The sequence below is a fragment of the Zonotrichia albicollis genome, chromosome 19 (assembly GCF_047830755.1).
Source record: "Zonotrichia albicollis isolate bZonAlb1 chromosome 19, bZonAlb1.hap1, whole genome shotgun sequence".
Classification (NCBI taxonomy): Eukaryota; Metazoa; Chordata; class Aves; order Passeriformes; family Passerellidae; genus Zonotrichia; species Zonotrichia albicollis.
Genome location: NC_133837.1, coordinates 13,570,668 through 13,586,296, shown reverse-complemented (window position 1 = coordinate 13,586,296; position 15,629 = coordinate 13,570,668). Strand labels below are relative to the sequence as shown.

The following is a 15,629-nucleotide window of genomic DNA, read 5'->3' as shown; positions in this document are numbered from 1 at the left end:
CGCGCGCTCCCCCGGAACCGCTCCCCCGGAACCGCTCCCTGCCCGCGCGCGCTCCCGCCCGGCGCGCCCCCGGGAGGCGGGCCCGGCCGCGCGCGGGCCATGGAGGAGCGGGGCGGCCACGCCGGCGGCTTCAGGAAGGTACGGCGGCCCTGGCGCGGCCCCGAGCGGCGGGCGAGGCCCCGGCCCCGCTCACCCGTTCCTCTCTCCGCAGGACACCGTGGATCGGCTTCTCCGCCTCCATTTCCGGGACGGGAGGACCCGAGGTACCGGGGCGGCGGCGGCGGCCGGGTTGGGCCGCGCCGCGCCCCCGCCTCCCGTAACCGCCTTGTCCTTGCAGTTAACGCGGACGCGCAGCTGCTGATGGCCGAGCTGCTCAAGGTCTTCGTGCGAGGTGAGCGCGCAGGGCCGCCCCGGCCCAGGGGGGCTCCCGGCTCCTCCCGGCACCCGGCCGCCCTGCGGCTGCTCCCGTCCAGCCCTGACCGGCGTGCGGAGCCTCCCGGGGCCCCGGGCCGCCTCCCTCCTCCCAGCACAGCGGCCCTGGGTCCCGGACGGGACGCCCCAGGTGTGACAGCTCCCGGACCCCCTCACTGCCCTTCCCTTTCTTTCGTTGCCCTGCAGAAGCAGCGGCACGGGCAGCTCGGCAGGCCCAGGCAGAGGACCTGAACAAGGTGGACATTGAGCAGCTGGAGAAAGTATTGCCACAGTTGGTACGTAACTGTGGAACTGAACAGCCTAATCCTCGTCCTTTCGGGAGTTGTTTTGAGAACCCAGCCTCTGTCCTGACTCACTTGCTGCTCTTTCATTGCAGCTTCTGGATTTCTAGAGGCCTCCTGAAGCACATGTCACCTGTCAGCAGACAGTCCTGGTCTGACACGTGTCTCAGCCTCAGAGATACTCTGGGACAAACAGTCTCAGCTTTTTCTTCCTCTGCCATTTTGCTTCTGTTTCCTCTCTCGTTTACCAAGCACAACACAGCCCAAAGCAACGATGCTATCAGATACCATTTTTGAAAAGAGGGTACCACAGGCTTAATTTGTTCAGCTGAGTACATAACTGGTTTCCATCTTGCTGCCTTACTTCTGTAACAGAGGCCTGTATTTCACAACATGGTAAGAAGCTGTTGCTTTCTCAGCTAATGTGAGAAAGAGGTGCTGCTTCACAGAGATGCATGGAAAGACTTAATGACTTAATGGGAATACCATCCAACCTTCAGGCTCTCACTGCCTCAAGCAGGCAGCTGTAACAGCAACTCCAGGTGCAGCTCCAAGCCTTCTTAATGAATAGGTCATTAACAGGAGCTTAGTCACAGGCTCTTGCCAAAAGCAGGTAACTGATCTTTATTTTATAAATAAACAGTGTGTGTCCCTCACTACCTTCCAGTATGTCTCGGGCTGTGACATCAAAGAATGCCTGAAACCTTTTAACCATTCAATATTCTCCTCAGAGGCTGCTCCCCCTCTGCTATAAATTTGTTCTCACAAAGAAACATCAGTAATTTAAAAACAAGTCCTTGTGTAGGCTCTTTGCTGCAATTCATCATCAAAAGTCAAGTTGCTTCAAAGACTTGCAGAGCTTCCCCCTCACCCACCCTCTTCCCTAAATCTTTGTAGGGCGAAAGGAAAAAAGGACAAAATAACAAACAGCATGTGTGAGAATCCCACATCACGGGACAGGCTGGCCCCTCTGGCAGCGCGGGGGGGCACTGTGAAATCAGAAACCTCACACATGTGGGCAGGAGCCAGGAGCCGGTGGCGTGGCTGAGCGCAGGGCTGGCTGCACGGAGCGCTCCGGCGCTGCCCCGCTGCAGCAGCAGCCAGAGCAGCGCTCCTGGGCTCGGGCTCAGCGGGACACTGTGAGCTGGGCGCTGTCGGGGTCATCCTTCAGGACAAGCACCACGAACCCTCACAAAAACTGCCGTTCCATACACGTTCTGTGACAGTACCAGCCTAAGCAGTGCCCAGCCCTCGGCACTGCGGCTTCTCAGCCAAAACTGTTCAGCTGTACAACACATGCAGTGAAGGAACTGACCTAGTTCAGTTGTCAGTCCCACAATCATAGGTAAAAAGAAAAGCCAATAGCAAAAAAAAAAAAAAAAAAAAAAAAAAAGAAGCAAGTGATACTACCTTTGAATGCCCTAAAACCACAGGGATGAGTTTGAGTTCAGCTACTATAGCGAAGTGATACTGAAACAAAACCAGCAGGTACTGCTCTTCAGCAGGGCAGGAATCCTTGTAGCAATCCCTCCTTTAGTGAAGAGCTCACCATTTTAAATGTGGGGGTGTACTGTCCCCCTTAAAGAATTCACTCCTACTTCCTTGCCTTTTCCAGATTTCAGGTCCCTGTCTCTGCCTTCACCCTGACACCTACTGAAACAGCAGTGCCAAAGATGCTGCCCTAAAAAGTCTCAAGGTCCTTTCCCTGACACACAGAGAACTGCTGATGTGGACATCCACAGTAAAGCAGCAATTGAACAGCAGCAGCAGCTAAAAGTAACTCTTTGTATAGGGAAGGGGAATAAGACCTCTTGTCTAGCTATTGAAGGTAGCAATTTTTCATTATTGGTTAAAATGGGTTTGATGACAGCTGAGTTACACAAAGGACAAGCATGGCCAGAACTGCCTGAGGGAACACAGCGATGCAAAGCCCTTACACTTAACCCATGAAACTGCCCCAGGAATACTGATATTACTGTTTGTGTACCTAAACTTGTTTTTCCATGTCAGGTACTTGCAGGGGATAGTTATGGACCTAACCCTTTACAAAACCTGACATAATTAGAGCAGCTAAGAAAATCAGTTAAGCAGATAATATTTGATGTCACCTGTGCTCTTCAAAAAATAAGGACTAGCACATCTGAAGGCACACTGCAACCTCCTCCCAACCACACTGCTTCTGCATGTTCCAATCCTGGAAACCAAAAACACCAGCACAAGCATTTCACCACCTATCATTACCAACAGCTCCTGGTTTCCCCACAGGATATCCTGTACAAATTCAGCAAGGCAGCTCTACTTCTGATTTGTGTGACATGAGTAAGCCTGACACAGCACCTGAACCAAGATACTAACAGTCCTATGCAGCGTGGGCTCAGCCCACACTTAATCCACTAATAAACTTTAGAGTAATAAACTTTAAACATTATTATTTGACTGGAGTTTTTTGTTTGCTGTGGTATGGCTTTTATAGCCTATCAAGTGGCAGAAGGGCTTGCTTTCCACAGGGAGGGTTGAGTGCAGGAGCTGTACACAGTGCTCTCACGTTCCCTGTTCACGTCTGGGTGTCAAGTAAGAAATCAATTTTTTTTGCTAAAGCATTCTGCACTCCTGCTTTGAGTCTCCTTCTTCCTCTTCCACCTTTCTTTCATGCCTCCCCCTCCCTCCAAGTTTCTTCAAAGCATTTGTGAGCATTTGGAAGTAATTAGACCTGAAGGGAAATGCTGGCCAGGCAGGGAGACAATGACAAGTGCCAGGAACCCAGGGTGCCCTTTCTAGCCACTTTGAAGTTCATTCAGATGGTACAAAGCTCCGTTTTGCTTTGTTGAAAAAAAATGGGAGGAAGGGAACGAGGCATGACAGGCCAACTGAAAGGAGAGCAGGTTCCTGTGAACTGACAGACACACCAAGTGCCAGGGCAAGAAGATATCAAAGGCACTGACCAAAAGGGCCCCCGTGGCCACTCTGCTTTATAACACCTACAAATTGTGCAGATGCACACCTAGTGCAGAGAGGAAACAAGGAAAATGGAAAACATGGTATTACTGTACCATGGAACCCTAGCTCTCCACAGATCACTGATCCACGGAGAAGACTTCAAATAAAACCCAGCACCATGACTGCCATGGCACAACAGAGTTCATCTCCAGTGTAAGGGCAATTCTAACCAACATTCGTCCTCCCACGTCTGCAGGAGACAAAGATCTGGGCTGGGCCTTTTCCCTGTACACCCACTGCAGTGCAGAGCACAGCTACCCTGCTCTGGGAATACTCAGGCCACCAATCAACTGTCATTTGAAGAGACCCTTCAACTGGATGTTTTTTCCCTGGCTCTAACTAATTACAGATGGTAATTATACACAGTGAAAACAAAGCTAGAGCTTAGGGCAGAAACAAGCTCAACAGGCATTCCGTGAATAGACACCTGTGTTCCTTGTTAACAAGATTCTGGCAACTGAACACAATACGAGTGCAGCAGCTTGGGTGCTTCACAGGAATGTTCACTGATCTGAACTGGTTTAAGTAACTTAACTGCTTACTCTTCATTTATTTTCCAGCCATCTATGTCCAGAATTATCAGCAGCACTAACCCTAATCACTAAGAAGCAGCGAGAAGTCTTGTTCTAGGCACCACTTAACTATTATAGGTAAAACTGAACCAGATTTTATCTTGCCACTAGAATTGAGGCTAGACTCAAGTGATCTCTGAAGGTGGAACTGAGAGGATTTGAATTTAAAAGTATGGATAGAAACAAAGTCCTTTGCAGAAAGTATATAGGAATCATGTCTCCCTTAATTCTCTATTCTTGTTATTTGCATGCAAGAAACCTTAAATTTAACATCTAAGCTTGCTTCTGTAGTCACAAAGACCACAAGCAGGCCCTCCACTCCTCCACCAACTGCAACTGGTATCTGAAATAGCCATTCTCTTTTTATAACTAATGTTCATACAGATTAGATCTCTCCATGGCCACCAACACCTTTTACACATTCTTAGTAAGTTCGCGGAGAAGAAGGCACAGCTGACAACTCAGTGATCCAGCAGCCCAGGATGCTTCATCTCTTCCCACCTACAAAATAAACAGAGCACCATTAAAACAAGAAAAATGGAATTATCACTTACTCATTTCTCAATAAAACAAGAAAAAATTATAATGGACACTTGGTTGCAATCTTAATTATGGAAAACCCCTACTGGTTTGCAGTGAAGATTAAAAAGAAGACCAACTAAAAAATTTAAGAGAAGTAAAAGTACTAAGACTACAGCAGCAAAAGCAAAGTTATGCCCAAGATTTAACAGCTTACATGGGCCCTTGGTATGTACAATACCCTGCCCATTAGTATTTGAACTACACTGGCAGAGTGTAGAGCTCAGCATACCAAGAGCAGAACACAGCTAAAAATGCTACAAGATATGGATTAGGTATCAGACTTCCCGGTGTTCAGAATCTGCATTCATATACTTCTCCAATGAAGGCTGACGTTCAAGTCACCAACAAATTTGTGACTGACAAGCAATGAACCAAATGTCCTGCAAGCATAAGCTGACATCTGCACCAATACCATCAATATCCAGCATGTTTGGCAGAGAGGAGGCTGCCTTTTGGGGCAGTTCAGAAGGAGCAGAGCTCTCCTATGATTCATTGATACCTGGAAGCTTCAGCCATTTGGGTATTTTCCCAGGGGCTTTTCTAAGCACTTGTGGAGCTCCCTGAGTGCTGGCTGCTTCTGGCTGCTCAATGGTCTCTTTGTCACTTCCCACTTCTGGTGCAGATAGGGATGGAACCACTGATGCTAAAGTTGATGAAGCAGAAGGAACTAATGATCTGGACAAACATCAGAGAAAAGAAATAAGCAAATAGAATTAAGCTTCATTTTTCATAATAGCCCCCTGTACCACCACCACCTTTAAAGTCAGATTGAAAAAGCTCTTCTTTTTCCATTATAGAAGCACTAGTATTTACTTAAGTCACTGAAATCCTACTTTGCAAAGGACTCACAAAGCTATGAAGTCGAGTATGACACTAGACTGCTTCTGGACAGGAGGAAGTCCTAGTATCTTCAAAGCACTTTTCTCTGTAGTAAGGGCTCATTTCATCCTTCCCACTCCTGAAATACTAAGGTATTTGCAACTCTACTCAACCCCAACATACCTGGCTACCAATAAATCAGCTGAAGAAGGAGAAACTGCAGAGCACAGCAGGTCTGATTTCAGGTAACAAGCTGTTTAGAAATGAAATCAAATCGATAATTTTTAACATAGATACATCAATCACCACAGTATCACATAGCTCTCAGCTCAAAAAATATCTGCTATGTACTACAGTAAACCTACATCACCTTCCTCCAAATGACACAGAACATTACTAAACCATGCCTGTTTCTTTCACGACTCAGAGGTGTCCTATTTCATCATTCAAACCTCAAGACCTTGACGTTTTCTTTCAGTGCTCATCTCAGGAACTTTTCTGTGAAGCCACGGCATCCTCTGGGCCCTACAGGGATTCTAGGCATAAACCAGAGATGCCAAAGATTCAGATCTGCTCTACCATCCCCAGCCAGTCCACTACCACAGGAGCTCTGCAGAAGCATTTCGTAGACATTTGTCTGGTTAACATTTTGAATGGGATTTTTTTTCCTATGGAGTCATTCTTCCATCATTCTTGATCCCAGGGCAGACGATGCCCACTCCCCAGCCTATCAAATCCCATAACAGAGGTACAATGTCTACATCTGTGCTCAAGGTAACTGACCAAACCAGCTCTGAAGAGCTTTTGCCAGTCAGAATGGGGACATTCATCCCCAAGGACTGCAGTTTCTTTTGACAGAAGAACTCTGACAGAAAGGATGCAATACTGACTACTGCAGGAACTACACAGTCAGCTGCATGAGAAAGGAAATGCACTCACCCCTGCGCTCCTTGGATCCAAAATGAATCACAGCAGTTGGGAAAAGGTTAGCCTGAAGCAAAAGGGGAAAAGAAGGTATCACTGTCTGTAGATGCTTTCACAGTTCACTGTGAACATCAGAGGCAGGTTAGACAGCTACAGACAAATTCATGGAGTTCAAGTTAAGGTCACTAACCATCTGTAATTCAGGAAAACTTAAAACTTGTGCAGAGCACAGGCCACTCAGTGTAAGACATGAAGGAAAATGTTATGATCTGATGCATTAAACAGGTGATGAGACCTCTACAGCAAGTGCTCACTGCAGGAATGCCCTGCCATTCCTTCTCCTCTGTCCTCATATCTCAGGCCATTGTATTGCACCCAGATTCTCTACTGCTGAGCAGATAACATTAATATGATGAAGAATATTCTGAGTGGCTGATACCGAGAGAAGAAAAATTCAGCTATGCCTTTCCAAACTCTATTCTAAATAATTTTATTACATTTACACCCTGTCTATAGTTGAAACTTATCTAGTTTCACCACCTTTCCAGGATTAAGTATTTTCTTTTATAAATCCAACCTGAACTCCTAGTTCCTACTTATCAGAATAACTGCCATAACAAAACATTTTTTTTTTCTATCCAGTGGGTTTGGTGGTTATTTTTTTTCCTGTTATTTCAATGGAAGTCCCTGTAATTGGTGTCCATTTCCTCTTGTCCTTTTACAGGGCACTGCTAAGCACTCTGGACCATATTCCCAGCTGTTTCCATCTCTTTTACTACACACATTGACAAGACCCCCCACAGAGCTTCTTTTTTTCCAGGCTGAACAACCCTGACTCCCTCTCTCCCTCTCCCCAGATGCAGGTCACTTCAGTGTCTTTTGGTCCTTTTCTGGGCACCAGAGAAACTGTGCGACTGGACTCGCACACCCCCTGCTCAACCGAGGAATCACAAATGCACCTGTAGGGATCAAGGAGGGACCTACCCATGGAGGTTGCTCTGTCACCTACAGTGGCCCCAGTGTCACACCACCTCTTCAAAAACCTCAGTGATACATTACAAAGCACTGCAACACCACACCCAGTGGTGAATCCAACTGTTACGAAGGGAAACACAGAGCAAGAGAGACAAACTGACTAAATTTCATTCTAAAAATTGACACTACTGCAAGCTCAGGCTCAGATTTTTAAAAGGGTATGATATGCAGAAGATTAATATGATATGGCATAACCAACTGTTCCAGAAAGAATTCTGAAAAAATAACCATCATATTTATTACATGCACTATATGCCACTATAATACCACATAAAGAATAACTAGCTGAAACAATTCTGTTAAGTTTTTAGGAAGCTTTGTACTAAGAGACAGGTAAAAAACCAAGTCATTATGGTGTAAAAAAGGGAAGTACCACTGTAGCCAGAAACTCTACAGCCATGTTAATTAACAGTCTACATCTTCCCTGGCAAAATGGTAACAATAAACTTGTGACACGGATCCAATAAATAAATAAATAACCAGATAAAAGCAAGGCAATGCCCCACTTGGTATCACTCATACGTACTTGGGAGCTGTGTGGGGCAGACTGACTGCTCTGGAGTTTTCTTGAGCCTCTGTTGCCACCATCAGCCCAAGCTGGATACTGGAATGATGGTCCTTGGACCCAATCCAGCACAGCAATTACCAGAGCTCAAAAGAACCCTGATCTTCACAGAGGAGGCTGTGGACTGCTGTCTAATATGGAGACTAATAAAATTGTATTAACTGAAGGCAAAATGAAATAGCTTCACCTCTCTTCCTGCCTCCAAGCTTCAGAGGAGCATATGGTGTTATGCATTTCTTTGACATTAATCCAGAGGCCACAGAAGGCTGTGTCATGCAGCACAGTCAACATCACGCGAGGCTGAAACAGGAGACATTTATCACTCTGCTCCAAGACTCAGCTCCTGCTAAAGCATCCAGGCAAATTCACATCCTTGAACTGACATTTTAGCAAAATAATTATTTATTAGGTCTTTTAACATTTCATTCCTCAGTCAACAGGGCCTAAGGTTGCCTGTTCCAGTCACAAAGACAGCTCTCCATAAACTTTTTTAATTACAAAGTACCAGACATGGTTTAGAAATCCCAGGAAAAACTCTCAAAAGAGCTTTGATGTTCCTGCAGCATTCGTCTATTTAGGAAATGGGTGCCTTAAAAAAAGGCCCCCCCCAACACACATACACTCAAGCCCTTTTACACACAACATCCTTTTCATGCCAGCTGCAAGTTGGAAAATGAGGTTTTTGTAGTGTGTTAGTGTTGGAATTTTTTAATAACCTCCCCTCTCTTTTTTTTGCCTCCCGACCAATTATCTTGGTAAATAATTAACATTCTGAAGGAGATAAGTAAGCACAGAAACTCAGAACTCAAAGCCCTTTAGTTCAAAGCCCTGCCCTTTTCTCTCCGTTTCCCTGCTGCTGCCACTGAAACTTCCTTGTCAATCAAGCTCTGGGCACACACATCAAAGCCTTATGTGGGAATGGCCCCAAGGGGTCAGAGAAAATTCATGGCAGGGCCTGTGTGAGGCACAAAGAGAGAAGGAGTGAGAAATACAGACCAAAAGCTAGACAGACTCACTCAACAAACAAACATATAGACAGACTGTGCCCCAATATAAACCTCCACCCTATTTACTCACAGGTCATCAAATAACCATAGTTCACAGTTTCAGGATCCACGCTCACAACCATTTCCTACAGCTGGCAGAACACCAGTTTGAATGTTTCAGTTCAAAATCTTAATTGAAAGAAGCTTAAGGGGGCTACACAGCAGCCCTGCAGTACACAGAATGCAGCATCCTCCCCAGGGCTCCTTTCCCTACATCCTATCCGTTCCTAGGGGTCAGCCAGCATGGAGTCCCTTCTTTCCAAACCTCCGCCCAATAAGGTTTTTTTCTCCAGTTCAAACAGACTATTGGCTCATGCACAGAGCCTTTGGTCTAGCTTTCTTTGTGTGGAATTGTCAGGTACCACCCCAATCCCAGCACTCCCTGAGGCTGCAGCACAGAAGGCAGCCAGCTACACCTCACCTGGGAATTCTGCAGCCAGTCATGGCAGGACCTAACACTGTCCCAGAGTTTTTTGTAACCTGAAGTATTTAAATCTGCAGCATTTTCACATGAAAAAAATAAAAGCAGGCCAGTAGAATGATTCACTGTCCAAGGACTGTCTCGGCATAAAGAGGAGAAGGTTTTAGATTTTGTCCATGAAAACACATGGGCCCAAAGTCAAAGCCTTCAGTATTCTCCAACACCTATGAATGTAATGATCAAACACTGGGCAAACCATCACCTGAAAACTGTATCCAGGTGTCAGCTGCTCTAATGTTTGAAGTTGTTCTAATGCATCTGACAACGTTTCTAGAACAACTCTGCAGTTCTTCACTGCATAGGGTTCCTGCAAGAACATCTGTGAATCAACAGATTTTGAGAACTCTTAGGAGCCTGCCAGGTTGACCAAAAGAATCAAAGGATGTTCAAAACAAGTAACTCAAAAAGCTCCACTCACTTATGTGCAGAGAATTACTACAATAGGATTGAGCCAACAGCCAGTTACTACACTCCAACACCCAGCATTTATCTTCCTTGCTGCTTTGATTTCCAGCCAAAAAACCTGCCATTCTGACCGGGGAAATTGATGCTATTAATCTATTGAACCATAATGTTCAAATCACACTGTCCAAGATGTATTTACAACATACAGTCATATTTACTGCACCAATACCTAAAAATTCAACTGAAAATGGTGTCCCGTAGTGCAATTATATAGATGCAATGTAACTAAAAATACTTTGAGTTTGTGGGTTGTTTTTATTTTTGTGGGTTTCCTGTTTTTCTTTCTGGTTTTGGGGGCTTTTCTTTTTTATGCAGATGAAAAACTGAGACCTAAAGAGATAACTTACTCAAGGTCACACAGGATGGCAGCAGCAGCAGCAATAAGAACTAAGCACGCAAGTCTCAAGAGCCCCATCCAAGGTCATAATCACAGGACAGCTTTCTTCTGAAGGAACAGAAAGTCACTGAGGCAAGAAGGAAAGGAAGTCAATATCCTGCTTATTACTCTTCTCATTTAATAAGTATCATTCTTAATGATACTTACTTCTTCAAATCTCCTCAGATTTTAAAAAGATGTAACACAGATTGATCCATCTGCTTGGTTACAGTTGCAGAAGTTTAAATGAACACTTTCTATTTCAGAGATCAGAAGACCTCACCAAGCCCCATTTAGTCTGAAAGTAGAGCTGAGTAACTCCAGTTTCACCCAGGGATAGCGAACGGCTACTCAGACACTGCGGCGGTGAGCGTGGTTTGTGACAGCCTGGCTGTGGAGTGGCACTGGGGCTGCTGCATCTCACATTCCATGACTAAAATATCCACTTCAGAACAACAGTCCCTGGTGAATCCAGCTGTGATACAGCAGAGACACATTTCTGCTTTGTTTTGCTGCATGCTTCAGTAACTTGTTCTCTAGAACAAAGAAAATATTTCAGGCAGAACCCTCCTCAAATAACACCTCAATACTTCCTGTTTCTCAGACATACATATGCAAAAAATCCTAGAACAGAGCATTGCAGATGATGCACATTATTCTCGGGGAGCCGTTCTCTTCCCTGGCAGCAGTGCTGTCAGCCAGGCAGAGGCTGCTGCTGAAGGGAGCTTGCAGCTGCCAGAAGGAGCAGCATTCTTTCCGTTACACAATCCGAGAAGATCAGAGTGCCACAGGTCTGCTGCTAGACTGATGTTAGGAAGATGAATAAGAACATAAGCACTTCAAAGGAACACGCACATGGAAGGAGAAACCCAAGCTACCAACATGAAATACTGCATAGTATACACACCCCAAACACATAAACTAGCTCTTGGAAAAGTCAACTGGAAGGCCGGTGGATCAAAAGTTTCTCCAGCAAGACTGCACAGCATTGCTGAGACAGAAATAAACACCACAGTCATGGTGAAAGAGGCAGATCAAGAGGTTCAAGTTTATAACCTGAGAACAAAGCTGCCCAATGTGGGCTTCAACTGCCAGAAGAGATGGAAATTCTGTGGCCAACATGGAGGAGATCTGATCCAGCTAGGGCAAGGGAACCTTTAAAATTCATAAGGCAAAGATAAGATTTAAAACCATTGTTTTGAGAAGGCTACTTACAAAGACATCCAAGTACAAAGAACATTCATTGAGACCTTGATAGCTGAGATCAGAAAGATCTGGCCTTCAAAACTGGCAGTAGCAGTGAACATTCTGGGCAGGATTTCCACTCCAAACTCAGTTGCGCAAGAAGCCTCTCTTGGACCAAAGAACCCAGCTGTCCTGGAAGCCAGCATCGTGAGGCAAGTATATGTAACAGACCTCACCACAAAGGGAAGGTGAGATTGCTACCGAATGCAGTCAGACGATAAAATCCTGGATGGAGAAGACTAAGACTTTTAGGTGAATGCCATCCTCTGTGCTGGATGAATTTCAGTATTAATTGCAATTTTCTTTGCCAGTGAGTGCAATAACCACAAGGCCTGCCACAGGAAATGCCTCTGATGAACTGACTCTGATGAAGTAATTTTTTCTGAAATTGCATTCAGATTCTTGCCAAGGGAGAAGGTTTCATCCTGCCTGAGTCGCAGTCAGGTTCACCGAACAAGCCCGCCAGACACACTGCCCAAACTGGCATTAATAAATGGGATATGGAAAGAGAACCAGAGACAAAGAAAAGAACAAACAGCTCATCTGGATTTCTGCCTCATGGTATGTGACAGAGGAAACACTCAGCGCACTCTAAGATCTGACTAGAAGACCTAGGTATTTATGTGGAAGCCTGTGGAGTGCTGTAGCTCCTCTGTAGACAGAGGATGGCCTCCTGCCCTCTCTGCTGCCTCGACTTTTCCAGTGACTGGTACTCCTACTTTCTGCTAAATCTTTCCTAGTATTAACACAGCAATCAATGATTTTTTTTCCACTAATCCACTCCAGAAATGCACTACAAAACTGCCTGTTTCTGGGAGGAGAAAGAAGCTAAGAAGCAACTCTGAAAAGCTCAGACAGCCTAGAAAAAACACAAACAAGCCACTGGAGCTACAAGGAACTCAAAGCCAAGTGCTACAACAGGGAAGCCTGTGGTTGATCAGCTCTGGAGAGCAGAACATTATAAAACACTTCAAGGGACATGAGGAGAAGGCCGCCAGCAAAAACAGCAACAACAAAAAATCAAAGCAGTGCCTTGAAGTCTTTATGGGTTCCAAAAACTCCACATTGCTGCCAATTTGTGTGCTCACTATACTGTAAATACACACAGATTTTGGGAGCATTCACTTCAGACAGTTTCTTTCATTCCAAGTATCTTGGCAAACAAGTCAACAACAATGGTCTTCTTTTCCTGGTTCTGCTAGCAGCGTAAAGGTTCTCCCTTCATTGTAAGTGGTCGAATGTAATGAATGTGGTGCCAAACTTGTCAGCTTGAATGGAGGGAGAGGGTGGAAAGAGCAGAAGTACTGGCAATATGGTATTCCACCATCTGCAGTCACTTCTGCTATTTGGCTTCAGCACAAATTTCAGTAATTTATAAATATCTGAATGCGCAAATGTGCCCACATTACTGCCTCAGACATCATCCATTTTTCCTTGCCAAGTAAACCAACACCATCTTTAGAGTGGAGGATAACCTACTGCTAACTTAGGACCTGGGATAACATGAAAATTAAATGTTGGAAACAAATCCAGAATGGATGGATACACTATGGTAGTACCTGCTTTAGAAAAATCAAGAGTCAGGTTATGTGCAGGCTTCTCTGCAAGGGGAGCACATCAAGTGCCAAGCATCCCAAGAGGCCACAGCTACCATGGGTGACATGCAGCATTTGGGGCAAAAGTGGCGAATTTTGGCAGTTGCACGATACAACCGGAACCCTTAAAGAGATGTATTACCACTAAAGACAAATTTCTTCCCGAACCTTTCACATATCCTCCAAACCCAACAAAGATACATCAAAAAACTTGAGCAATTAGTTGTACTGTTACTTTACCCAAGCTCTCTTTTTCCAATGATGTCTGGAAGAACTGCACACTCCACAGCACTTCATTCCCAGTCACATCCTATGCACCACAACTCTGTTATTTCAGAACAAGCTTTCTCACTACAGGGGTGCTGTGTACTGCCAGGTCACCTTAGAGCAAAAGCTCCTCTATCCCCAGCCCCAAAGGCACATTATTTTACAAAGTACCTTAACCATCTCCTATCTTTACAGAGCAGCTTTGTCCTTTCACCTGTCTTCTCCCAGATCAGGGAACAGAAGGGGAGCTCTGACTAAAGTTCAAGATGTTTCCCTTCCATGGACCACAAGACGAATGAAAAGGGAAAGGTCTCTACAAATCCCCCTGCACAGAGCCCAGCCCCATCCAGGGCACAGTCAGGCACTGCAGCCTGCCCTATAACACTCAGTTTGCAGCCAGTGGGGACCCTTGGCCCTCACAAACCTCCTCCCAGACTGAAGACTTCTCCGTTTGGAAGGCCACAGCCTCATGTGAGAAGCAGTGTGCAGGTGCCAACCCCAGTAATGAAAGATTACCTCTTTCATTCTTATTTCTGCTGAGAGCCCCGAGGCTCAGGCAGTGCAGCCTCATTGGGAACAGACACTTCCAAACACGGCATCCAACAACGACACAGCAGGCATGGACACAACAGCTGGAGCGATTCCCACATCTGTCTCTGTCCGCAGCAGAAAGGCCCTTCAGCCCCTTTTCTCCCAGGCACCCAGACCCCAGCAGAAGGGAAAACTTACCAAGCAGGAAAATTATGGCATGGGGCCTGCACTACCATGATGAACGTTAAAGAGGAATAAGAATTTACATTGGTTAACAGCAGCAAAACTTCTCCCACAATCAGCCGGGGCAAACAGGGATAAGGCACCATCCTGACAGGTCAGAGTTCTGTGGTCTTTGACAGCAGTTTGGGCAACCAGAAAAGCATGAAAAGTTCTCGTCAGGAATTGTTTCTTTCATGTTTGATGCTTCATCCAAGTAAAATGTTTATAAACACACAGAATCATTCCTGCCATAACAGACCGTGACCTGAAAGGGCTGAAGGGCCCCCAGCAAGGGACACAGGCTACACAGCCACTGGCATTAAATACAGCTCTCCCAAGGACAGAAGAACCATAGGCAGAGCAGAAGTCCATTCAATCCAGTCAGTACCCTAACAATGAACAAAAACCAGACCAACAAAAAAGAGTATCCTTGCTTACAAGTGATTAGCTAGCAATGGTTTTCAGTTCAGAAGCTTCCTGAAAAGGCTTCTATATATTAAGACACACTCACTAAATATCTTCCTTGAACTTGTCCAAATTTCTCTCAAATCAGTACATCCTTTCAGTATATGGCACCCCGTGACAAGGAAATCTGCGCCTCAGTTTTCTGACACACAAACAACCACCTTCTTCCATCTATTCTAGCTCCTGCTTGCCTCACTTGATGCCATTCACTCACACTCAAGAACTCAATGCATTCCAGCTTCTCCTTGGCACGTGATTCCCTTTCCAGTTACAACTTTTACAGACTGGCAAGTCCTGACCTAGTCAGTCTTTCTATGGACGGGAGACATTGCAGATCTCTGATGAACCTCACTCTGGTCTCTGAAGATGTGAGACCAGATCTGGATGTTATTCAGACAAACCCTGGTCCCTACACAGCAATGTTCTCTATTTTGTTCAGAATACTTCACTTTTGGAAGGAGGTTGTTTTTGATTTGACTGCTATTCAGTAATGAGCTGATGATTTCACCACCTTTGCTGCAAAGCCATAATGATCAATGCAAGAGCTCACTGAGCTGCCTCAAATTACTTTCCCTGCACATCATCACATTTATCTATGTAGAGCTAGCTGGGTAAGCCAAAAATGCAAAGTCATACAACTGTTAACTAATGCAATAGTAATCTCTTTGTAATGTCATGTTACAATCCCTAAAAAATATTCTAAGGATGAGATTTTACTTGCTTTCCACA

General features: G+C 45.3%; 2 protein-coding genes across 3 annotated transcripts in view; one reads left to right on the top strand and one right to left on the bottom strand.

Annotated features, from left to right (window-relative positions):
• The first annotated feature begins 3 nt into the window (after window positions 1-3).
• Window positions 4-2,109, top strand: CENPX (centromere protein X). Of its 2 annotated transcripts, none has more exons than XM_014273203.3 (5): window positions 4-138; window positions 212-263; window positions 338-391; window positions 622-707; window positions 809-2,109. In XM_014273203.3, exons 1-5 carry the CDS (start codon window positions 100-102, stop codon window positions 821-823), a joined length of 246 nt encoding a protein of 81 aa, XP_014128678.1. In that variant the 5' UTR covers window positions 4-99; the 3' UTR covers window positions 824-2,109. The 2 variants fall into 2 exon arrangements, with proteins under 2 accessions (XP_014128678.1, XP_005495716.1); XM_005495659.4 differs by having other exon boundaries at window positions 619-707.
• ASPSCR1 (ASPSCR1 tether for SLC2A4, UBX domain containing) overlaps window positions 1,019-15,629 on the bottom strand; it is a 35,627-nt gene continuing 21,016 nt past the window's right edge. Inside the window, exons 13-16 of the mRNA XM_074555297.1 lie at window positions 6,623-6,674; window positions 5,867-5,936; window positions 5,364-5,539; window positions 1,019-4,783 (exon numbers count right to left, since the gene is read on the bottom strand). Of these exons, the coding sequence (XP_074411398.1) occupies window positions 4,770-4,783; window positions 5,364-5,539; window positions 5,867-5,936; window positions 6,623-6,674 (312 nt within the window). The 3' untranslated portion in view covers window positions 1,019-4,769. The remainder of the gene's footprint in view (window positions 4,784-5,363; window positions 5,540-5,866; window positions 5,937-6,622; window positions 6,675-15,629) is intronic.